Source organism: Myotis lucifugus, unplaced genomic scaffold, assembly GCF_000147115.1.
Source record: "Myotis lucifugus unplaced genomic scaffold, Myoluc2.0 scaffold_137, whole genome shotgun sequence".
NCBI classification, from domain to species: Eukaryota; Metazoa; Chordata; class Mammalia; order Chiroptera; family Vespertilionidae; genus Myotis; species Myotis lucifugus.
The window spans coordinates 1,940,816-1,965,194 of record NW_005871185.1 but is presented as its reverse complement, the minus strand read 5'-3'; the positions used below and the strand labels follow the sequence as shown (position 1 = coordinate 1,965,194).

The following is a 24,379-nucleotide window of genomic DNA, read 5'->3' as shown; positions in this document are numbered from 1 at the left end:
GTGAAAGATGGCCTTGAATCCACATCATTCAAGAAGCTGACCGTGGCCTATTTAAGTGAGGAAATTTAGCCTTCAAAATGTCCAAGGGAACTAAGCACACAAAACAACTTGCAAGAATGACGTGCTCTTTTCTGCCAATAATGCTATCGTAATTTAAAATTTTACCTTTGTGCTTGACGGTTATCATCACTGTGAAAGATTCATAGTCAACAGGATTATTTCAATTTCAATGACTGGTAAAAGGAGCAGTTTTGGCAATTACATTTACTATCAACAGCAGTGCTGCCATCTATGCATGATGTCATTAGGGCTTTCTGTAAATGCCTGAAATGGCAGCATGCCTGGAAATAAAAAATAAGACCTTTTAAAACAGTGAGCTTTGTGTTTCCATTGACATAAGACCCAGCTTTAGTCCCAGTGTTTGGGGGAAGGGTGATATGGAAAGTAGAGAACTCTGGCCTGCTCTGACTGGAGTCACATTTTCTTAAATCATCTTCTGTCTTTGACATATTCGAGAACCAAAGAACGGAACATGCATTCACACTGCAGCCTGGTTCAGCCCTGCAGATGGCACTGGCCATTAGCAAACCCTTTTGTCCCTGTGATCAGCAGGAGCCTTGACCTTGGCTCTTGGGTTGAGGTGACAGATGTGTGAAGCTGAGACCTGCAACCATCCCATGGAATAACTTGTACCTTTCACATCAAGGCGAGCTCTAACTAAGCTGATGGAATTTGGCCTTTTAAAATGTAACTTGAAAACAAACAAATTTCATGACCTTAAGGTCCTGACTTTCAACCCTGCTCCTTAGAGGTCCAAGATGGGACAAGACTCCCCAGCATGAAAGCATAGGTATTTATTGTTCCAATCACTACGGCCCTTGCTCAAGTCCACCCAGGAAGCAGCTGTCTTAAAATCCAAGCCTCTTCTTCATTGTTTTCAGTCTATTGGGACAAGTGGTAGAAGCCCACAATGCATTTCCAGGATGGCACAAAGCAGAAGTTCCTAAGCAAGCATTCGTCTAGCAATGGTCTCGTCTAGCAAGCATTCCTGTCATTATGTCAAAGGAAGCCAGAGGACTTCCTTCAGAGGATCCAGGTGAACTCTGCTCTCTTTTGGCCCCTACACTTAAATAAGCAGCTAAAGATACAAGGAATGGTAGGTTACATTCTGTTCGCTCAAATAAACTACAAATTCTTTCAATTAAGAGCCATGTCCGTATTTCTTTGTATCTCCTAGTGCAGTGATGGCAAACCTTTTGAGCTCGGCGTGTCAGCATTTTGAAAAACCCTAACTTAACTCTGGTGCCGTGTCACATATAGAAATTTTTTTATATTTGCAACCATAGTAAAACAAAGATTTATATTTTGATATTTATTTTATATATTTAAAAGCCATTTAACAAAGAAAAATCAACCAAAAAAAATGAGTTCGCATGTCACCTCTGACACGCGTGTCATAGGTTCGCCATCACTGTCCTAGTACCTAACACAATTCCTTAAATATACAGGGTGTCCCCCCCAAAAATGTATACACATTTTGAATAATTATTAATTTCAATGGGTTAAATCTGAAAAGAAAGAAACATCAATTGAGTTACCAGCTGTTTGTGTGTATACATTCTTTGGGGACACCCTATATTAAGGACTCAATAAACTCTGCTGGCTGACTGATTGATAGGGATGGTTTTCTATTCATTTTCATATCTTCAGCACATAGATGGCTTTTGCTGATTACCAGGATAGGACAGTTTTGAATAAATAAATGAAAAAAGAATGCTACATTAAGACATTAGTTAATAATGTCTTAGGACAAGTCACTAAGAGAGAATTAGCAGAAAATCTGTTAAAAATCTTCTGCTGAGTCTTAGTGTATAAAATAGGTAAGATCAGTGGTGCCTGATTGAAGAAGGACTGAGGACCCAGGATCCTGCCTCCTCAGTGGCTCTGCCCTCCCCTGCCATGTGGATCCCATAGAAATCTCTATGGAAGCTTAGAACTGCAAAGAACTCAGTCTGAAAAACCACCACCTAAACAGAGTTTGGTAATGTTTATAATTTCATTTATTTTCTATTTTTACCTTTTTTTATTTATTAACAATTCAGTATGTGGATAAAAGACCTTACTTATTTTCTTACTTAAATGCATTGCTTTACTTCCTCCACCCCCCCCTGACCCCCCGACCCCTCATTTCTACTGGTAGCAAAAATGAGATGAATTGGTGGTCCCAGACTAATTTGCCTTCTTAATTTTTCTGTGGAGGAGAGAATCTTTAAATCCTATCCCATCCATGCTAGGTCTCAGTCTTAGGCAGTAGTTTAGGGGCTTAGACTCTATAACTAGAAACAAGCAATTTGCATTGCCTATCACTCCTGGCTGATGAAAAAACTGTATAGATGTCATCATCAGACCCAGGGCCTGGCCTGCAGGGAAAAGATTATTGCTAGAGAAGTGAAAACTGCTCACTCCTTCAGCTGCTCATCACCCATTCGTTTGATAAAACCACCCACCCGTCAGACACTCCCTGGGCATCTATAGAGAGTACCATGAGAACTGGGGTTTTGGCTTGCTCATTCCCCACAGAGTCTAGAATAATAAGAATAAGGTAGGTACTCAAAAAATATGTGGGGGTCAAAGACCTTATTCTTGAACTCATGACATTGGGCTCTCAGAGTGGGCAAAACTCAATTGTCTACTGCAATTTCAGAGATAAACATTACAACCTTATAAGAGCTTCCTCAAAGCTAAGCTCTATTTCCACAGTTACAGCTACAGCTTAATCCTATCCTAGTGTCCACTTGAGTGAAATAGGAATCAGTCCTACCTGCAAAGTCCCTAAGGCAAAAAAAATGAACTTTACACTTTAAGACATAAGACTAATTTGTTTATTTGGTGTGTTCTGTAAGTGGAGAAGGGAAAATTTGGGGAAATAAATAAATAAATAATCAGACAAACGGAGACTTGAGGGCAAAGGAGCTGAGGGGGAGGAAGCGGAGTCTTTGCATAGTTCTAAACGAACAGGAGGTGGCAGCAGTAGGCAACGCGGGTTCTCAGCAGAAATGCAGCACTTGCAAAAACCAGGGACAGGAGGCTTTGAGAAAGGTCAGAAGGTGACTAACTATTTCTTTGTCATAGAGACCCGTGGTGTGGAACATCCGTCCTCTCTACTGGGGACGGATGCAGCCTCTCACAGGATCTGCCTGGGCATCCCGTACCCCGTCATGCCCGCCTGGGAGGCGCCCTTGTTGCTGCCCATCTGCAGGCCTATCACATTCTGTCCTTGGCGAAGCTGCTCCTCTGAAAATCCTCTCCGATTCTGCTGGGCTTTCCTGGGCAGAGGGAGGGAGATGGAATAATGTCATTCTGACGGTTTTCAAACCCTTCCCAAGATAGGTAGTTAGACAGGCTTTGGTGGGGGCGGTCACCAGATAGAAGAGCAGGCCCTATCCTAGGCTACAGTCTGGCCATGAACTATGGCCCTACCCTGGACTATGACCCTACCCTGAGCTATGGTTCTATCCTAAGCTATAGTTTTACCCTGAGCTATGGCCCTACCCTGAGCGATGGTTCTACCACACGCAAGCCCTGCTGTAATGCATGAGCTCTCACTCCTTGGAAGCCCAGATGTTTTTCTAGAATTTCCAGCCAAGATCAGTAGCTGCCTCTCTGGGGACTTCACTCTTGGATAACTTTTCTGTCACCCTCTTTCTCACAGTTACTTCAAACCCTTATGAAAATTAAAACCAGCTCTTCTTACAAAGCATGTCATTAATCCCAGTCCACCCTTCCCTGTAAAGGCCAAGGGTTAAAGTTCCATTTTAGAGCTGAAGGACCTAGAAGTTATAAAGGGGAAATTTCTTACTCTAGACAAGAAGTCAGCAAACTTCAGTAAAGGGCCAGATAGTAACTAATTTTGGCTGTGGGGGCCATAGAGACCATGGCAGGTCATTAATAAAACTAGGACTGAAACCAGGATTTCAACTGGCCAATATTTAGGTGATTTTCAGACCAAGTTATTTTAAAATAACACAGACTTGTACCATTTTATAACTGTCAAAAAGAAGAAAAGGGGGTTAGGGAAATGAAGAGTCAGTTAACTGGTACAACATGTTCTTTTTTCTTCATCTCCCACTGAATTATTGGGTTGAGTTTCAGCTCCCTTACTACCCCCAACTCCTGAAGAAAACAACAAAACTCCATAGGAAAAGGCCCTTTACTGACGTGACTGTATAATTTATTACTCAATTCAGACCAGGCCACTTCTGAGAGTGCTATTAATTAATACACCAGGACAACAAGTATTAACCACTGTCTCAGGCAAATAGGACATATTTGCCCTTCATTATGTAGATAGGTAGGTAGGTAGGTAGATGATAGATAGATAGATAGATAGATAGATAGATAGATAGATAGATAGGTATGGAGAGATAGGAGAGAGAGAGAGAGAGAGAGAGAGAGAGAGAGAGAGAGAGAGAGAGAAAGAAAGATATTAGTTTGATTCATGGCTACTTAGGTCATAATAAAACCAAGTTCAGACATCAAGCCACCTCTGAGAAAAGCAATTTAGTCCTGCTCAATCTCAGAAGGAACAGAACCTGGAAGAAATGGTAACAAAGGCCTGACCATTTCTGCCCGGGGGGATGATGGCCTGAACATCAGCATCTTCCCTTGCTCTGGGGGACTCAGTTGTGGGGCCAGGAGTGCTTGTCCCTAGGGACTTTGTGTTGAAATAGCCTCCGGGAACTACAAGGCTTCAGATGCTCCCTTTCATTCCAGTCAACCTCTGCTCCCGCAGGGCCGAGAAAGGCTTTTACCTGTGAAACCAGGATGGCTCTCCCCGGTAGCAGCCGTCATCCTTGGTGACTGCAACGCTGCCTAAAGCCATCAGGGTCCTCTGCACAGCTGCCATGTCCTTCCCTGGAAACCAATGAAGAGATTCAAGCCAAGCATGTGTCAGGGCCAAGGAATCTGGAAAGAGAGGGCTGGGACTTCAGGAAGGGAGTTCTGATAAGGGGCTGCAGGCAATCACATTCAGGGGACAGGGATAGCAAATACTTCTCAAAGTGGCCTGCAGACAAGCAGAGCCCAACCTCTCAGAAAGAAAGAAACAAACACAAAAATCACCGGGCTCATTTTTTTCTATCTGATGCATACCAGAGATGCCAGTTTCTAACCCGTTCAGAGTTGCTGTATGAATCAGACACTCCAAAGACTTAGCAGCTCAGATCTAGGTATGTCCCCACTCTGAGCAGAGGCCGTGGCCTGGGTGGGTCCTGCTGGCTGTGGTGCGGAGAAGTCCTGTGGGCAGGCTGGTGGTGGATTACGGAAGAGGATTTTCCTCAGGACGGGAAAGAGAAAAGGAGACTGGAAAGAAACTGGTTGGATGGATTAACTGCACCAAACCCCAGGTGGCTTCTCTCTTTCACTTTATCTGGGTTAAAAGGATCTAAAATCACCCATGTGCATCAAATTGAGTATTCACATGGCTGTTTGGGCTGGAGGCCTGGCAAATGAAGAAAAACAAATCAACACAGAAGCACTCAAGTGACACAGATGACAGACCCTTTATTTTGTGCTGCTTGAAGGAGTTAATGGAGACAATAAATAAGTGGTAGGCAGGCGTGCATGAGAGAGAGAGAGAGAGAGAGAGAGAGAGAGAGAGAGAGAGAGGTGGGAGGGGAAGCACTGTTAGCTGAGATGGCCAGGGACCCCTAACCCACGGAGAAGGCAGTTAGAGCCTCCAGGTCAGCCTGCTCCTCCCATCTTTTCTCCCTTCCTCCCTTCCAGTTGACTAACATGTCCTGGACTGAGAAAGATGCTGCTGTGTGATTAGCCCTGAAATTTAGAACCAGATCCAAGGTCCGTACGAACCAGTTTGGAATGCAAAAGCTAAAGGCACAGGGTTAGAAAGGAAGGCAGCATTCAGCCTGCTGGGGAGTGGGGGAAGTTAAAGGACAAAGATTAAAAGGCTCCCTTCAGGCTGAGTGAGCCATCTGTGGGCTCTCCAGCCCAGCTGCTGCCGCGCAGTCACGGGAAATACAGAGTTCTGGGGGAAAGGCAGACGGGAAGTGAGAATGGAGTACAACTCTAATAAAATAAGCAATTAAGGCCTACAGAGGAAGTCCAGTTCAGGATGTCCATTTATTCAAAGATGAGAGAGACAGCAGATCCTTCTCTCCTCGCCTCTCTCCTCCGTCCCATTAACCAGGGGCGGTTTCCTGGATCCTGAGGCCTTGTGGGACTGGTTAATGGATACAGGGATAAAATGCTCTTAATGTAGAGTCCCCAAGATGCAAGGGACAGCTGGGGTGGTGGAGAATGGAGAATCTGGGCAGCAGAGGGAAGGAAGAGAGCACAAGGAACACTGAGAATTAAGAAAGAGGAAACAGAGATGTGGTTATTAGCATGATTTTTCTCTTCTGCAGATGAAAAACGTTTCTGTAATTGTCACTGAATAGCAGGATACTTGGATATTTTAAAAAAAAATAGAATCGCAGTGATGCTGTTCTGAAGGACCACTCTGGGAAGAGAGAGGCAGAGGGTCTGTTGTTAAGTAGTGAGTCATTAAAGAGGACCTAGAGAAATGATTAAGCACAGGGAGGCTTACAAAGGTTAGGGTGAATCACACATCTCCACTCTGTACAATGAGTGCGCTGGGGATGTTTCCGGTGGTTGGTATGTCCAGGTTCTGGGAATTTGTGGAGCTTGACAGCCAGCAACTCAGCCACAGACACTCTCCTGGAGCCATGGGTGCAGGAGCAAGTTCTGTTAACCGTAGACCCAAGCCTCCTTTGTGGAGCTGGCTAAAGTATATACTACATGAACCCAGAAAGGATGGAGGGAACTAAGTTGGGGGTAAAAGGAAGATATCTAGAACTATAAAGACCACCCCACCTAGAAAATGGAAAAGGAAGCAACTACACAATTGGGGCAAAAGAAGCTAGGGAAGGGGGCATTAGATAGGAACAACATAGAAAGGTTTCCCTTAAGAGAGTTTCCAAGGCCGAAACCGGTTTGGCTCAGTGGATAGAGCGTCAGCCTGCGGACTGAAGGGTCCCAGGTTCGATTCCGGCCAAGGGCATCGTACCTGGGTTGCGGGCACATCCCCAGTGGGAGATGTGCAGGAGGCAGCTGATCGATGTTTCTCTCTCATCGATGTTTCTGACTCTCTATCTCTCTCCTTTCCTCTCTGTAAAAAACCAATAAAATATATTAAAAAAAAAAGAGAGAGTTTCCAAGACAAAAGATTTGATGTAAATTATAGGCCAAACACTTTACCATACGCGACATTGACCCCATAGAATTGGTGTTATTCCTCCCAATGTATTGATAGAAAAACGAATCTGGAGATACTAACTTGATTCACCCAGCAAGTAAACCAGGGCCTGGCTTTAGCTCTGGTTTCTGAAAATAAAGCACTCAAACCGTCCACTAAGCCACCTGACATGGGTCCCCATCGCAGGCAGCTGAGGCAGCTGCCTCGGTGACCAGGGATGAGCCGAAGGTCTGGCCATGGCTGCTTCAGTGCCGAGGCAGAGAGAACGCACTGGGAGGAGAAAACTGGCCACAGTTCCTGGACCCCACAAGACCAAAGGCACCAGCCGCGAATGGCGGTAAGTCCTGGAGTGTTTTTGTCTGAAATCATTTCTCCAGGTCTCAACTCAAATAAGATTGAAGCAAGAAAAGGCAGTTCAAGTCTATTATTGTTCAGATTCTAAATAACGCCATGAACAGAAATCTGTGTCTGTAACTAGTTGGTGTCTAGCCTGTTTCTTGTCACATGTGGTTCCGTTTCTGGTAGATGCTCCTGGGAAGATTTCCAGCACTCAGGCCGCACTTCCCTGACCAGCTCCGAAGCCCAGATCAGGGGCTGTGGGTGGAAAGGGGCCTTGTGGAGGCTGATCCCTGTCACTGGGGTCAAACGTTTAAATGTCTAAAGGAGCGGCGAGATGAAGCTGTATCTGTGAAGTGTGCCAGGTAGAAGGCAAGGAAAGCTAAACTGCTGTGTCACCGCCAAGTGCAACATCTGCCGAGAACACAGCCTGCTTCAGGGCAAGAGCTTCTTGGATGATTTATGGGATGGTGCAGGGGTCTCTTTAAAAATACGAATTTTGAGGTCATTCCCTGGGGAGACTGATTCGACAGGCCTAGAGTGGGGCTTAGCAGTTTGTATTTTTAATAAAATCCGTGAGGCAAGTTTGAGGAACTCGGGTTTCATCTGGTGGCTCCCAAATGAGATTGATCATCAGAATTACCTGCGAATCATAAAAATGCAGATTCTGGGACAATCTCCTGAGACGATTCCAATGCAGCCAGATGGGATAGGCAAGCTCCAGTTTTTTGGTTTTTAATTTCTTAAAAAATCAAAATGTCTGGCATGTGGTAAATACTAAGTAATATTTGTTAAGCAATAACTCCTTCCTTCAGAGATACCTTCTTCAAAGTCAAATAGTAAAATCAATAATTAGAAGGGCTCTGCTCCAAGCTGTGAGCCAGCTCAGAGGCCTGGGAGCTTGGAATCTCTTTGCTCCCTGAAAGCTACCCCTAGATCAGCGGTTCTCAACCTGTGGGTCGAGACCTTTTTGGGGGTCGAACGACCCTTTCACAGGGGTCGCCTAAGACCATCCTGCATATCAGATATTTACATTACGATTCATAACAGTAGCAACATTACAGTTATGAAGTAGCAACAAAAATAATTTTATGGTTGGGTCACAACATGAGGAACTGTATTTAAGGGGCCAGAAGGTTGAGAACCACTGCCCTAGATACTGTGGCAAGATCGTTTGAAAATCACTGCTCAAGGCTCTTCTCTCAAGGGGGTGGGGGGGTGGGGAGGAATAATAGTACCAACTAAGTGCTGGGAATTTTCTACATGCTGGAGAGCAGAAATGAGACTGAATCCTAATGTTGATCTAAAAATGAGACCTCTGCCCTGGCCAGTGTAGTTCAATGGATAGAGCACTGGCCTGAGCACCAAAGGGTCCCAGGTTCATTTCACAGCCTTGGTCTCTCACATCGATGTTTCTCTTTCTTCCTCTCTCTCTGCTCCCCTCCCTCTCACTCTCTCTTAAAAAAAAATCATTGAGAAAAAATATTCTCGGGTGAGAATTAACAAAAATAAAAAGAAGAATGAGACCGCTGGACAAAGAAGGGTAGAGACATATGAAAGTGGGGCGGCCAAGTATATATTAACAGCTCGGAGTTTTAATCAGGCTACCTCTAGCCCCCTATCACAGGGGAAGCTAATTAGAACTTGAAGTTGTGACAAAAGATGGTGGCCCAGTAGCTTCCCTGTCTCACCAACAAAACTTTTCTGAGAGTCTCAGATAGGGACTGCCACTTCCACTTGACACGAGAGTGCTCCCTGTTTACTGCATTATCACAAAACAGTGTTTCTCTAAGTGTGGTCTTTCTTCTACTCCAAACTACCAAATGGTAATCTCTGGGGAGCGGGGCCAAGGTTCTGCATTCTAAGGCCCCCCTGGCCCAACCTCAGGGATTCTTAATGCCCAAAAAGTTCGAGGTCCATTACCCTAAAGATACTAGAACAAAGATTTTTTTTTATTACTTTCATGATAGCTTATGCATGTCTCTGAAAAGAAAAATATAAAGAGAACAGCAAAAAGAAAAAGAAATGGCCAGAGAAACGTCATGTTGGTGGAGAAAGTTGAGTTGGACATTCTACTTTCAATACTAAAACTCGGTGTTATGGTCAAAATTCTGCTCCAAAGCTTCTTCCATGTTACATCAGTTTTGACTCATCCTTTGCTACTCCTGGATTACTGCCTTTTTTCATCTTTCTGGGACTTAGAGAGAAAGCAATCGGTGGAAGGAGTCATTTCTTATTTCCCTGAGTAGTAACTTAGGCATAGGCCCCAATTCTCCTTTCAAGGTGGAGGGAAGCTCGCTATGGTCAATGGAGAAACGTCAGAGGGGAGGCAGGGCTTGCACTGTGAATTTAATTAATTTTTGTTGCTTGTCTCCCTGGAGAAACTCTCTAAGGCAATGGTTCCCAGACCAGCAGAAGCAGCCACCTGTGAATTGGTAAGAGATGCAAATTCCTAGGCCCTGCCCCACACAGAATAGTTCAGAAACGCTGGGGCTGGGCCCAGCAATCTGTCTTAACAAGATGATTCTGATGCACGCTGGAGTTTGAGAACCCCTGCTAGAGAAAACAACAGCCAAACACAATTGGGAGCAGCACTTGTAAGAAATGCTGTGAAGGCTGCTCGGATAGAAAAGGAGGCTTCAAGCAGGAGGCATCTGTGATGTCTCAAGTCACTACAGGCACCTCACAGTATCCCAAAATATCTCTCAAATTGGGTGAAATGTCTCTTGGCTCTGCTGTTGAGGAATGACACATGCAGTGACACCTCCTCAGAGAATATATTTGGACTTTCCAGGCACTCCATCCCCGGATGTAAAACCCACCTCCCCCCTAACTGCCGGCCATCCAGGAGGGGGAACAGGGAGGCATGACAAACCCATGTGTCTGGTTCATCATCAGTAAAATCACTGAGAAGAGTAATCAGATTTGACTGATCTTTGAGTCTTGCCTGCTCTGACATTCCAGAATTCTACATGTGTAATGTTCACCATATAGTTATGCAAAGGTTAGTCGTCAAGGGGCTCCGAGTAAGGGAAAGAAGCCAGCATTGTGCTAGGCATTTTACACATTTAATCCTTACAGGAACCCTCTGAGGAAGGCGCTAGACCTGTTTATAGAGAAGAGAACTGAGGCTCTGAGAAGCTAAGCAGTTCAAACAAGGTCTCACAACTAGGATGTAGTTAAAGGGTTTCAGCCCATCTACCTGGCTCCCAGAGTCATGCTCTTTCCACTGTGCTGACATCTTCTGGGTCTGAAATTGGGGAAAGACATTAAGAGGATAATGACCAGGCCCTGGCTGGTTTGGCTCAGTGGATAGAACATTGGCCTGTGGACTGAAGGGTCCTGTGTTCGATTCCGGTCAAGGGCACATCCCAGGGTTGCCGGCTCGATCTCCATTAGGGGGCATGCAGGAGGCAGCCACTCAATGATTCTCTCTCATCATTGATGTTTCGATCTCTCTCTCCCTCTCCCTTTCTCTTTAAAATCAATAAAAATATTTTTTTTAAAAAGGAGGGTAATGGCCAGGAGGTGGGAAAAGGTGTAAAGCCCGCCCCTCCCTACTGAGGAATGGCAGACAAATGAGGGCAAAGGTCATCCAGGTAACCCTACCAGCTTCTGTGTGAAGCCATTAATGGAATCCATTTGTTACAAGACAAAATTTGTGCCTGTCTAGCCTTGCTCCTGTGCTCTCATTTTGTATTAGTCTTAAAAAAAAAAAAAAAAAGGCCAGGCCAATCACAACAGTAATTTTTACATTTATTATGCTCTGTTATTGCCAGGCACTATGCTAAGCACTGCTCACGCATTATCTCACTTACTCCCCATGTCAACCCTGTGAAATAGATATGATTATTCCCATTTACAGCTGAGGAAATAGAAGCTTAGAAAAGTTAATTGATACGAGATGGAGCAGAGCTTTGAACCACAGTCTAATTTCTGACTCACTGGACTACCTTCCAGGATAAGTGTTCTTTGGGTCTGTCTGACCAGCATACTCACTAACTCTCACATGTTCTCTCTCTTTTACACACACACACACACACACACACACACACACACTTTTCTTGCTCATCCCTTTCTCTCCTTCCCCCTTTCCCTCTGAAGATGCTGAAATCTAACCTCCAGTTCACTCTCCTCTGAGCACAGACAGCTGAGTCAGCCCCACCCCTGCTCTACCCCTACCCTTTCCAGTGGCCCTACCTGAAAGTCACCAACAAGGCACTCAGCTTCTCTCATTGAAGAGAGACTTGCCCAGTCCCCTCCCATGCTCTAAGTGCCCTTCCTCCTTCGGCATCACCAGCTCCCTCCCAGGGAACTTTACTAGTTTTGTCTATAACATCCCTGTGAATGGGTTGTTTTCTGGACCATTCAGCCCTGGGTTCCTTTTTGAAATCCAGAACCTTTCATTCTGGTGTCCCCATTCCAATCCAAACATTTCACGTTGTATCTAAAAGGGTTTTCAGGATAGTGGGTACATCTGGAGCCTCTGCCTGTCTAGATAACTAAAGCCTAAGTAGAAGGCATTTGGCAAGCCTGGGCTCCAGGCTCTATATGTCTGCAACATAAAAGCAGCACAGAGTCACTGGGCAGCTATGGGCAGCATGAGCCCTCCTTGGAGAGATGCCGGGCAGAGGGGAAGGGGAGCTGAGAGGTGTGGAGCATAACATGCATGCAGAGGAGGGAGAGAAGGACTCAGGCAAGGAAAGCTAGACCTGCAAGAGCCAGGGCCATGTGGGCAAAATCGGGAGTGAATGTGAGTAAACTGAAAACCACAGTCAGGGTGTAGAATACCAGGGGGAATATGGCACTAAGCTAAGCAAATGGCTGGTCCAATAGCTCTGTATATAGTCACGTACACACTCATACACACATAGACACACTAACCGTGCCTCACGGCATCTCTCTAAGGTCTGCATACTCATCCCCAAACTCAAGAATGACAACCAGCTCTTACAGAAAGGACCCAGCCTCAGTTGCTCAGTCCATGTGCAATCTGTGGGCTCACTGCTAGGTTTTCTAGGGCCACTGCCCCTCCCCCTTTCTCTGCTCAAAGAGCAACCCATCTTCCCACCTCTTGCTCCATTGCATAGAAACCAGCTCTGGCCTGAGCTTCAGACAGTGATCTTGTGGGATGTCAAGTATCTCCTCTAAGGTTTAGAATGAGTCTCCCTGAAATTCAGTTCTCAGTTACCCCTCCATGGAGAGGGCCACCACACCCTGGGGACTCTAGAGGCCATCTGGACACTCCTACACACTGCTTTCCTGTGGCCAGCTCTCCCTACCTCCTGCATGACCTTACCTGTAGCAGGCCAGCCACAGCACCTCGGGAGTGGGTTTCCTCCCTTAATTCTTTGAAAGCTCCATCCTTCTTCTGCCTGGGGTTGAGACCCCTCAGTGTCTGCCTTGTTTGCTTTTTCTAGGAGCATTAACCTGTCCAGGAGTCCACCTGTCCACTACCCTATCTCATGCCTCTCAACCTCCCTTTCCCTAAGAGGTATCTAACACACAGGGCTGGGGAGGTGGTGTAGATCAATACCTGCTCTCACTCCCCCATCACTGTCAGCACCTCCTGGGTGCAAAGGTTCATCTGTAGAGTCTTTGGAAAAGGGGGAAAGGTAAGCAAAGCATCCTCAGTAATGGCAAGTCAGAAAAGCACCCTAGGGAGACACACCTCTCACACACCTTCCAGATTCTTCATCCTCCTACATTTCCTGTACTGGGTCGGGGGAGCTCATGGGGCCCCTTCCATTTACACAAACCCCCTAGTTAGTGCAGGGGCTCTAGCCTTTTTTCCCACACAGCTCTGACTCATCCTCCTCCTTTTCAGCCTCTTCCATCATCATTATGATTCAACAGCTCACTCATAGATTAGGTGAAGGCAACAGCCTACTGGCCGAAGCGTGGCATGGCAGACTAGTTAAGGCCTTATTGTTTGGCATCAGAAAGATTGAGTTTGAGTCCTGAGCTCTGCTAATTACTAGCCAGCCAAATGATGAACACATGCAATCATGGGCAAGCTCCAGTTTTGTCATTTATGAAATGGGCAAATTAATAACTTTTACTTCATAGAACTGTAGGAGAATTGATTGGCAGTATATAGTAAAGCACTTGAACCTTGCCTAGTGCATGGGAAAAATATCAATAAGCAGTAGCTATCTTCATTAGCTGGGGAAACTCATCATAGTTTTGATCTAAAAAGAAAGTATCAACTGTGGCATTCCACAGGGATCTGGAGGCACGTGCCCATGAAGTCAGTGGCCTGGCCTGAATGTCTAGATACCCAATTTTCCAAGTAATGGCAAACACAAGGAAAACTGGCAGGCATCTTAGGATTTTAAATACTTGTCTGTGAGTGAAACAGGAAATGCCAGCTCTCTGTCTAACATAGAGGAGGGTGAGAGGATTAAGGAGGCAACAGTTTCTTTATAATTTGTTTAGAAGAATAATGTTCTGCTAGAAATATATTTCAACCATCATCTGACTGTCCCTTAAAATCTCATTGTCTATTGATCACAGGAAAGTTACCCCATTCTCACTGCCAGCAGAACCATTTGGTCGATGCCATGAGCATCCTATTGGTTGGGTCACTGATGACAGCCAGTGACAATGAGCAGGACAGAGCAGAGTCAACCTAGAAACCCTGCTGGGATTGGTCTGCGTCTCCCTGTGTCCAGGCAGGTCTAGTGTGAACAGTTGCATGGGTGGGCGTCTACATTTGGTCTCAGGGGGACACAGCACTATGACCATAGGTCCCAAATTCTCTGGCAGTGTCTCCACTCCCCACATTGCCCCCAATAATGGTGGATTGTTATATGTCCCGAAATGTGATATGATTTTTATGCCTCTTAAGGTTCCTTAAGTCAATTTGCAAATGTGAAAGAAGAAACCATTTATCAGACTCTCTGAGAGAATACATATCTGGAAGGTATAGTCACCAAGCTCCTAGTTTAATAAACGGTTGAGGTGCTATTTATTTCTGAGACTGAATGACAAAATTGCACCAGGTGGCTTTATCTGAGTCCCACTACTGGTGAGTCAGAACACACCACACACACACACACACACACACACACACACACACTCTCACACACACCCCACTTTCTCCCAGTAGCTTTTTGTTCAGAAAGGGTATGATGTGGGAGGGATAGCAGGAATGAATGGCACCCATATAATGATTTTAGCTTCCTCTCTGTTTATTCCTTAGTGTTTTGAGGTCCCTGCTGTGAAATGGGGTGTGCATTTCCTTCAAGGAGGGTACCCCTTTCAATGGAACATCATAAAGGGGAGGCTAACAACACCCCTGGGTGACAGCTGGTAACACACCCCCTCTTCACACACACAAACACATTCACACACACACACACACACACACACACACACGCACAGGGAAGAACACTGTGAGCAGATTTCACAAAGAGATGGGCAAGGGGAGGGGGAGGGGAGAACAATCCCCAAAGGCATAGGGCTGTTTACCTTCCCATAAATCCACTGTTTGAAAAATGTCAGTGGTCCTGACGCCGTAGGTCTCTGCAGCTTTTAGGAACTGGGAGATCTGCTCCATCTGCTTAAAAGCCATCTTGGACTCTGAGATCTTGGCAATGGGCTCTTGTCCAGGTGGGTATAAACTGTTTATCAGCTTGCACAGGACCTGAAGGGGAAAAGGCAGGGACACTATCAATTTTCCCTTCAATATTTACCCACCACTAATGCAAAGTGAACCCTGGCCCCCACCGGACACAGCTGAGAGGTTTGACACAGCCAAGCCTTGGGCCCCAGGCAGGCATGAGGTCTAGGCTGGGTGGCCAAGCTCCCATACCAAACCCCAAAGACCCAGGCAACCCCATCCCAGGGCTGCTGCTGACCTCAGCGAGTCCAGTAGCCCAGGAATCCTTCCATCCTTGCTCCTCCCTTCCTTTTTCCGGGTGAGGGCAAGAATGTTTACAGATAGGAAATGATGTGCAGGGACGAGGCCATGATTTCAATGCAGGGATGAGCTAGTGGTGGCGCCCAGGGTGGTCAGATGATAGCGTCTAAGATTATTTCTGCTATCGAAAGGCAGATCCGAATCAGCCTTCAGTAACTCATCCCATATATGCTAATGATGTATACACAAACGGAACAGGGTACCCTCCTCCCAGGTACCTATCACCCAAGTGCTGGGCAGCCCAACAGAAGCCTGGGATAACAGTTATGTAACAACAGTCAGTCACACCCTGACGGGAAAAGATGGGCTTGTTTGAATCAGCAGAGCCTGCGGTCCCCGATTCCCCAAACACAGGAACATCTGGTCAGAAAAGCAGTTATCAAATAAGCATTCCCTTCAGTTCCCTGAAAGCCCCTCCATTCACCAGACAGACATGGAGCACCCCTGGGGGGCATGGCTCTGGAAGGAAGGTGGTGAGTCTCCCCGCTCCTTTGTTTTACTATGTAACCAACCATTCCCCTGGGGAAGGGATGGCCCCAGATGAGTTGATGCACCAAAAAGGCTGAAGCGATCTCAAGGAAATATTTACCTCTATTCTCACTAGAAGAGCAAAAGGGCTTCGGATTTGCCAACAGCTCAGAAGGCAGCTGCTGTGTTGGATGGGTGGAGAATCCCCTGAGCTAGCTCCGAAGGGGGTGGGGGGGGGCAGATCTTCCAACCCCGAGTAAAAGTCAAGGCATTTCCATGCCCTCCCAGGGGACCCCCAGCGGGCAGCAGCTGCTCCCCCCGCAGCCTCACCTGAAAAGAGAAGGAAGGCCCCGGAGGCTGCCCTGCCCACCGATCCCGCCGTCCTTACCGTCCCGTCCATCAGCCACTGCTGAAAATGGGCCCTGCCGGGGGGCGGGTGCTCGATGTCCTCGGCGCACTGCAGGATGATCCAGTCAACCAGCTTGTTCTCCAGGTCCGCGTCGTACTTCTGCTCGATCTTCTCCTGCACCTCTCGGCTTAAGCCGTAGCTCGGGCCCCGGTTAGCCATCGCTCAAAGAAGAGAGGACACGCGCGGCATCCACACAATAGCGCGGGGCTGGAGGTGGCCGGGCCGCCTGGCCCCGCGGCAGCACAGCGGGCAGAAAACCGGGCGTGGTTTAAATCAAGGAGCCAATGAAGCCACGGGGATTTCACCTACAAACAAGAAAGAAAAGCGCAGCCACGCGCCAGCGACTCTAGAATAAAGCCCCTGCGGGTCCGGGGGGAGGGGGGCGCTGGAACCCGCCTCTCGGTCCCGCCTATCAGCCCGAGGAGATGATGCGCGGGGACTCACATTCACAGGCAGCAAGGGAGCTGGGGGGTCGTTTCTCACTCCTTCCAGTAGCACTTTGCAGTGGCAGGGACCCTGAGATGGGACGGAGCAGGTGATTAACAGGCAGAGAGGACGGCCGCTTTGAGGGTCAGCTGCCTGTGCTGCATGGCTTTTGCTAGAATGGTGCACTGATTCGATTTTCTCCAGGCTGAGGGAGGTCACCCCAGGGCCGTTGCTAAGAGCCCTCCCAAAAGCCAGCCCTCTCCTGTTGTCAGTCAAGCCCGCCGCCTCCCTCCCGCTGAGAGCTTCTTTCTCAGCTGCAGGATTCTTGCCCCTCCTCTGGGGGACGGGCCCCTCGGATCCCAGGCCAGCGCACAGCTGCACTGGGGATGGGGCCTGGAAGAGGGTCCATGCAGTCAGCTGTCCATCTGTCGGAGGTTGCCAAGCCACTTCCCCCTGCCTGAGGGAACAGTTGTCTGGCAGGATGGGACAGGAGGGGCTGAGAGCTGCAGCCATTAACTGGCTCTGCTGCCAGCCAGATTTCATCCAGAAACTTCCATCCTGTGGGAAACTGTTGTGCCTTAGGTTGACTTATTCAAGGACTGCAGCTTTTTAATACTGTTTTTACTAGAAAAACACCGAGAGCATGTTTTATAAATTAAAAAGAGCTCAATATGCTAAGAACTCTTGGAATAAAAGATTTGGATAGGGTGTAAAGATTTTATTTTCATTAAGGAACAGTAGAGGACAACTAATGTATTATCAGTGGTAACTATGTTTGCAAACAAGACTTCAGAAGAAATCATCAGACTTATGTTGACCTGAAACTTTTTTTATAACTGTTAAAGGGTTTGGCAGTTTATCTTCCTAGTCTGGGAGTAAAGATTGAGTCTTACTGGTTTTGTCTAAGTCTCTGGGTACTTATCGTGAGAGAAACAGCCAAAAATGGTTCTCTGGCCAAAACCGGTTTGGCTCAGTGGATAGAGCGTCGGCCTGCGGACTGAAAGGTCCCAGGTTCGATTCCGGTCAAGGGCATGTACCTGGGTTGCGGGCACATCCCTAGTAGGAGATGTGCAGGAGGCAGCTGATCGATGTTTCTCTCTTATCGATGTTTCTAACTCTCTATCTCTCTCTCTTCCTCTCTGTAAAAAGTCAATAAAATATATTTTTTAAAAAATTGTTCTGTGGTTCATTCAACAAACAGTTTTTGAGCACTTAACTGTTTCAAATACTGTGCTCGAGAGGAATAGAGTATAATTCTTGCCTCAGGAATGATTGATCATTTGACTCAGGCACATTAGATAAAACAATTCTAGTACATGGGGTGGTGATCTTTGTTTCTGTGGGAAATTGATTAGAAGCTGTGCAGGAAATGACTCCTCAAATAATACATGTATTGCAAAAAAATCTACTGCTGGCTGGAGCCTGGACTAGTGAAAATTTAATTACTTAGTACATAAGTGGTGGGTGTGCCTAAGAAAAGACTTAGTGGTCAGTAGTTGAAGGCTTAGGGAAGAGAATTCTGAAAAACTAAGGGTTGTGGGAGATTCAGGAGTTTTGAGGAGAGCAGCCAGTTTAAAAAACAGCATGAGAAGGGCTGACTAATGAAGGTCTTGATGCTGCATGGAATCCTCAGTTGGAGAAGTTCTACAGACAACAGAACTCTCTCCAGAGACTTCGAGCTTAGGGAAAGGGAGGGAAAACTGTCAGCAGAGTACTGAGTTGCATCATGGGTGGCAGCAATAAGGGCAATTGCAATCTCAGACTAAGGAAAGGGAGGCCCAGGGAGAAGGTATGTCACTTTCTCTGCAGCTGGAATTACTTTAAGGAAGATGTTGGTTTGTTAATAAAGATAGAAACATTCTGAAGGAGGTGCATTTGCCCCCATTTTATATTTTTTCAGGCTATGCTTTGCAGCTCTTTTATACCCAAAGATTTCTTCCCATTGTAACAAAATAACTGGGTGCTTTAAGTGAATACTTGAGCTCAAGGTTCTGGAGAGGATATGGCGCCAGCAAGGTATAGGTTAGATGTGTCCAGAAATTCACAGGAAGTTATTACAGAAAAGAAGCTTGATTCCCTGGAGGAGTGACAATGGAAATTGGTTCAACCCTGTATTTACTGAGTGCCTACTAGTATAGTTAATTTTTCAACATAGTTTTTAGGGCCCATGTATTGAGATTTAAAAAAATGAATGAGACATGGCGACATGGTTTAGTAGCCAAGCTAAACTTGTAAACAATATGTGCCAGCCAGGTATCATGCTAAAACTATACACAAGATACAAAGGTACAATTATACCTAGAGGAAGAGGGTAGGGGATTATGGAAAAGGTTTATAAGTGAAATGACTTTAAGTCTTAAAAGATGAGTATGTGTTTGCCCGATGAATGGGGCAAGGTATTTGCTAGGGGGATGGGTGAAGGCAAGGGGGGAAATGTTAGTGGCAAAAGCAGCTTAGTTAAGGTGAAAATGTTCTAATATCCACAAAGCAAAGGGTTAAAGGGAAGAGACACACAGTAAGAAAAATTAGTCTGGCATGTCAGGCAGGCTCCAGATCATGCAATAGTGTGGTTGCAAATGCCCATGGTTAAATTTCTAGGAATTTTGAGGGCCAATGTTTAAATTCAGCCATTATAAACAATTAAATTATATAAACTTACACTTAAATAAATTATATTACAAACCAAAGTCAAATACTCAAAACAGATCACAAAGTTATTTTGCTATGTTTTAATATTACCTTTGTTTTTTAGGATATTTATATTTATCGTCTCTATATAGTTGTCCATGAAAGAATGTTCAGCCTAAGAAAAAGTCTTATAAGAGTTTAGTTGAGCCAAACTGATGACAATGACCAGGAAGCAAAATGTCAACAGACTGAGAAAAACCCTCTGGAGAATGGCAGTTTTACAGCTTATTTTATACATTAGTGGACGGATTCGTGCACATTGAAAGGAAATTAATTAGAACATTTTAATATCGCTATTCGCCCTTTCTCTATAATAGAAGTGTCAACCAAATTCATGATCGACAATGACAGATTGAAACACACGTGTGCTATTTGCACCAGCAAGAACTTTATATGTATCGTGCATGCACGAGTCAACTTAGCCATATATATATATATATATATATATATATATATATATATATATATACACACTAGAGGCCCGGTACACAAAAATTTGTGCACTCGGGGGGGGGGGGGGGCCTTCAGCCCGGCCTATGCCCTCTTGCAGTCTGGGACCCCTCGGAGGATGTCCACCTGTTGGCTTAGGCCCGCTCCCTGGGGGATTGGGCCCAAGTTGGCAGTCAGACATCCCTCTGGCAGCCAGGCAGCCCTCGGGGGATGTCCACTTCCCAGCAGGGAGCAAGCCTAAGCTGTAGTCGGACATCCTTAGTGCTGCTGAGGAGGCAGGAGAGGCTCCCACCACCACCGCTGTACTGGCAGCCATCAGCCTGGCTTGTGGCTGAGCAGAGCTCCCCATGTGGGAGCACACTGACCACCAGGGGGCAGCTCCTGCATTGAGCATCTGCCCCCTGGTGGTCATGTGTGTCATAGTGACCAGTCATTCCCAGTCTTTCTGCTGTTAGGGTCAGTTTGCATATTACCCTTTTACTATATAGGATAGAGGTCTGGTGCACGGGTGGGGGAAGGCTGGTTTGCCCTGAAGGGTGTCCCGGATCAGGGTGGGGGTCCCGCTAGGGTGCCTGGCAAGCCTGGGTGAGGGGCTGATGGCTGTTTGCAGCTGGTTACACCCCCTTCAGGGTGGGGGTCCCCACTGGGGTGCCTGGCCAGTCTGGGTGAGGGGCTGAGGGCTGTTTTCAGGCTGGCCAAGACCTCCGGCGACGGAAGCTCCAAGCCTCTCTTTTTTTTCTTTTTTTTTTATTCTGGGATTTATTTACCTTCTATAATTGAAACTTTGTATCCTTGAGAGGAGCTCAGAGCCAGCCAGGCTGGGTGGGAGGAAAGCCTCCTGCTCGCTCCAGCTCTGTGGCCACGGCCGGCTGAAAGCAGGTATCTGGGGTTTATTTACCTTCTATAATTGAAACTTTGTTGCTTTGAGTGGAGCTCAGCGCCGGCCACGGCAGGCTGGGAAGCTTGGCTTCCTCCATCATTGGGGCAACCAAACCTCCTGCTTGCTCCAGCTCCGTGGCTGCCAGTCGCCATCTTGGTTGGGTTAATTTGCAAATAGTCGCTCTGATTGGCTGGTGGGCATGGCTTAAGGCATAGTGAATGTATGGTCAATTTGCATGTTTGTCTTTTATTAGTGTAGATATGAAGTGAAGCACCCCAACTTCTCTTTCAGGTAATCGTCAGCAACACAGCAGTAAATATCAACACAAAGCAGATTATTATTGTAGGCCACACAGGGAGAACAAAGGGTAAAATATTTAACTGCAGCAGTGTTTGACTATATTCTGCACAGTGAGAAAACCTGAAGTCATTTTCAAGTTCCACTATTTCTTACTTCTTTTCAGTCGGGTCAAGTTTCTAAGCTTTCTATATTTCTGTTTTCTGGCTAATGAAAAGAAAATAGGATTCCACCGAGTCTCCTATCTACCTGCTCCAGGACTTCTGTGAGGATCAAATGAGGCATGGGAAAATGTTTCACAGACATTTGGTTAGTGTGAAATGTTTCCACCTGGCTATGAAGCAAGTTGTGTTCCTGGGCTGAAGAAACTGCAAGGAGGCTAGTCGCTAGGGAGAGGAAGCCAGGTGTTGCTACGTGATGTCATTACCCGGACAGACACTTAGCATATTAGCCTTTTATATATATAGATTTCCAGTGCACATCATATGTACTGGCCATCAGTCGGATGGTCACACAGATGTATGTCAGTCACTTAGCCTTTTATATATATAGATTAGCATCCAGGGAGGAACCAGGGAGGGTTACATGAAATCCATGGAGGTAGATGAGGAAGGTGGGAGAAAGCAAAGCAAATCTGGTTCTGGGAAAGAATAGTCCTCTGCTATTTCAAAGGTATATTTTCTTTGATGCACAAAGACAATAGACAATTTCAAAGGTAAAGATTGACCTTTGTCAAAGAAGCTACAGGCCCACGTAGCCCTCATGACCCACTTTTAGTTAGGAATTGATATCTTCAGACCACCCTGTCTCTGAGTTTGTAAGACCCACCATGCGGGCCTCCCCTGAGCTTATCACATTTAGTATGTGGCCCATTTTTCATCTAGATCAGTGATGGCGAACCTATGACACGCGTGTCAGAGGTGAGACTCGAACTCATTTTTTTGGTTGATTTTCTTTGTTAAATGGCATTTAAATATATAAAATAAATATCAAAAATATAAGTCTTTGTTTTACTATGGTTGCAAATATCAAAAATTTCTATATGTGACACGGCACCAGAATTAAGTTAGGGTTTTTCAAAATGTTGACACGCCGAGCTCAAAAGATTCTCCATCACTGATCTAGATAGTGTATATTCTACATAACAGTGTGCTACTGGCCACTTCTTCCCAGCTTCCTCATATTCAGTGACATCACAGTGGTAGCATGAAAGCAGCCAAGACAAGAGTATTTATGCCATAGATGTTGGTAAACTCTACGAATCAAGGTGCCCCCCCTCGAATGCCCTGGACATTTATACTTACATATCATGCAAAAGAGGTGTGTGTGTGTGTGTGTGTGTGTGTGTGTGTGTGTGTGTGTTTTCATAGGGAAAGAGAACCAGCAGTTCTGATTTGGATGAAAGAAAGGGAGAGGGTCAGATGACTAAGAAGTTTGACCTGTATACAAGGGTAATGGTGGTGCCATTTATTGTAAGGGGACCCATAGGTAGGGAGGCATCTAAAGGGGGAGGATAATAAGGTTTGTACTCACTGGGTTTGGGATGTCCATGGTTCATCCCAGATCATTAGGCAGTGGTTTTATGTACTTGGAGCTCAGGAGAAAAGCCTGTAATGGAGGAATGTACTTGAATCATCTGTATGCAGTTAGCACTTAAAACACGGAGCATGGGTATGGTTGCTCAAGATACATAAGTAAGTAACAAGGTCAGAATGAAAAGGGCATATTAATATTACAAGGTGAGCAAGGAGGAGAGCCAGCAAAATGGGTTGATGTAGCATGGTCAGAGACACCTGGGGATAAACAATGGCAATGCCTCTGACCTCAATGGTCCTTTGAGAGAGGGAGGCTGGCATATAAACTGAGAATCTCAAAGGAGTAAGTTCTATCAAAGGGCATGAGGAGGGTGCTTGCTTTTCATGAGAGAGCACAGAGGACCCAGCGACAAACTTGACCCACCGGGTCAAGTTTTAAAGAGAGAGGGATGAGGAGCTCCTTTGATCTGTCAGCAAAACCCTGGAAGCCCAAGACAAGAGAGAGCCCAAATGGGCAAGTTTAATTTCCTCTGAAGATTCATTTGGTTTTAAAAAAAAACCTGTCTTTTTCTAGGTATATTCCCTAAGCAGCAAATCATCACATTTTCCCCTTGAACCAAGTTATGCATATATGAGTATGTTCTAAAGTTACTTTAGATTTGTATGTAAAGGGGATCTTAAAATGTATATAATTCTAACCATCTTCCTCTGGAAAATAGTTCTTTCGTTTTCTTTTGTAAACCGTCCCAAATTTAGTATGTGACATATTCCTTTTGGGCGCTGCCCTGGAAATGGCTGTGGTGGCTAATGTTCTCCTTGCTTTCTATCTCCTTTATAAAACTCAGCCCTGCCCAAAGCCCTTTTCCTCCTCTCCTCTGCACAGGCCTTTCTATTGGTTCCTCAGAGGACAGCACACTGTTTAGATTTGGCTGGAAGTGCCTCTGAGCTCAGCAGATGCAGCAGAAGCAAGTACAGTGTATCATGTGGCCTCACTGAGCTGCCTTTCCATTAACATGCTGAGGTTGTTTAGAGGGGTCACGTCGCTTTTTGAATAACGCAGGAGATCAACAGCATAAGGCACTCAGGGGCTGCTGGTTGTTGGAGCATTTTCCATGTCACTGAATATATGGCATGGAGTGGTTTTAGCTCAGGGGAAAAAGAGCTTTGGGGAAAAATAAAAAAGGAACACTGAAGAAATTAATAATTTACTAGAATACACTAAATCCCACTGATTCAAACTCCTATTGAATTTTTGATGCTACCCTCTGCAAAGCTAGATTAAATTTTAAAATTGTTTCTATCTTTAGGTATTGATTTCCCCCTCCCCCTTTCTTTAACCATTGAGCATTTGCAAGGATATCACACCACACATGCTCCAGATCACCACAGGAAGTTAGTAAAGGGTAACTACTACTTTGCCTCTACTTTTCTTCCTAAATCCCCATGGATTGCATTCATCAGTTCCTCACAGGACTGCTCTGTGCATACTAAAAGCAAAAAGGTAGTGACTCCTATGTTTCGTTCTATTTGTGCTGTACTTAATTCCTACACTTTATTATCTAGGTTTATACTGTCATTTTACAGATGAAGAAACCTCAGGGAGGGTAAGTATATTGTATCACAGAGCTAGTAAATGGTGGGCCAGGGTTGAAATCCACTCTATAGTCTGTCAGTAACCATTATACATACTATT

The 24,379-nt window shown here is 45.7% G+C and overlaps 1 protein-coding gene across 1 annotated transcript; it reads right to left on the bottom strand.

Annotated features, from left to right (window-relative positions):
* Positions 1-2,859: 2,859 nt before the first annotated feature.
* TAGLN3 (transgelin 3) lies at positions 2,860-22,761 on the bottom strand. The gene is made up of 6 exons (XM_014460662.2): positions 22,685-22,761; positions 16,855-16,926; positions 16,390-16,571; positions 15,083-15,257; positions 4,812-4,914; positions 2,860-3,326 (listed from the first exon to the last, which is right to left on the bottom strand). The coding sequence occupies exons 1-6, from the start codon at positions 22,707-22,709 to the stop codon at positions 3,185-3,187; spliced, it is 699 nt and encodes a 232-aa protein (XP_014316148.2). The 5' UTR covers positions 22,710-22,761; the 3' UTR covers positions 2,860-3,184.
* Positions 22,762-24,379: the final 1,618 nt, after the last annotated feature.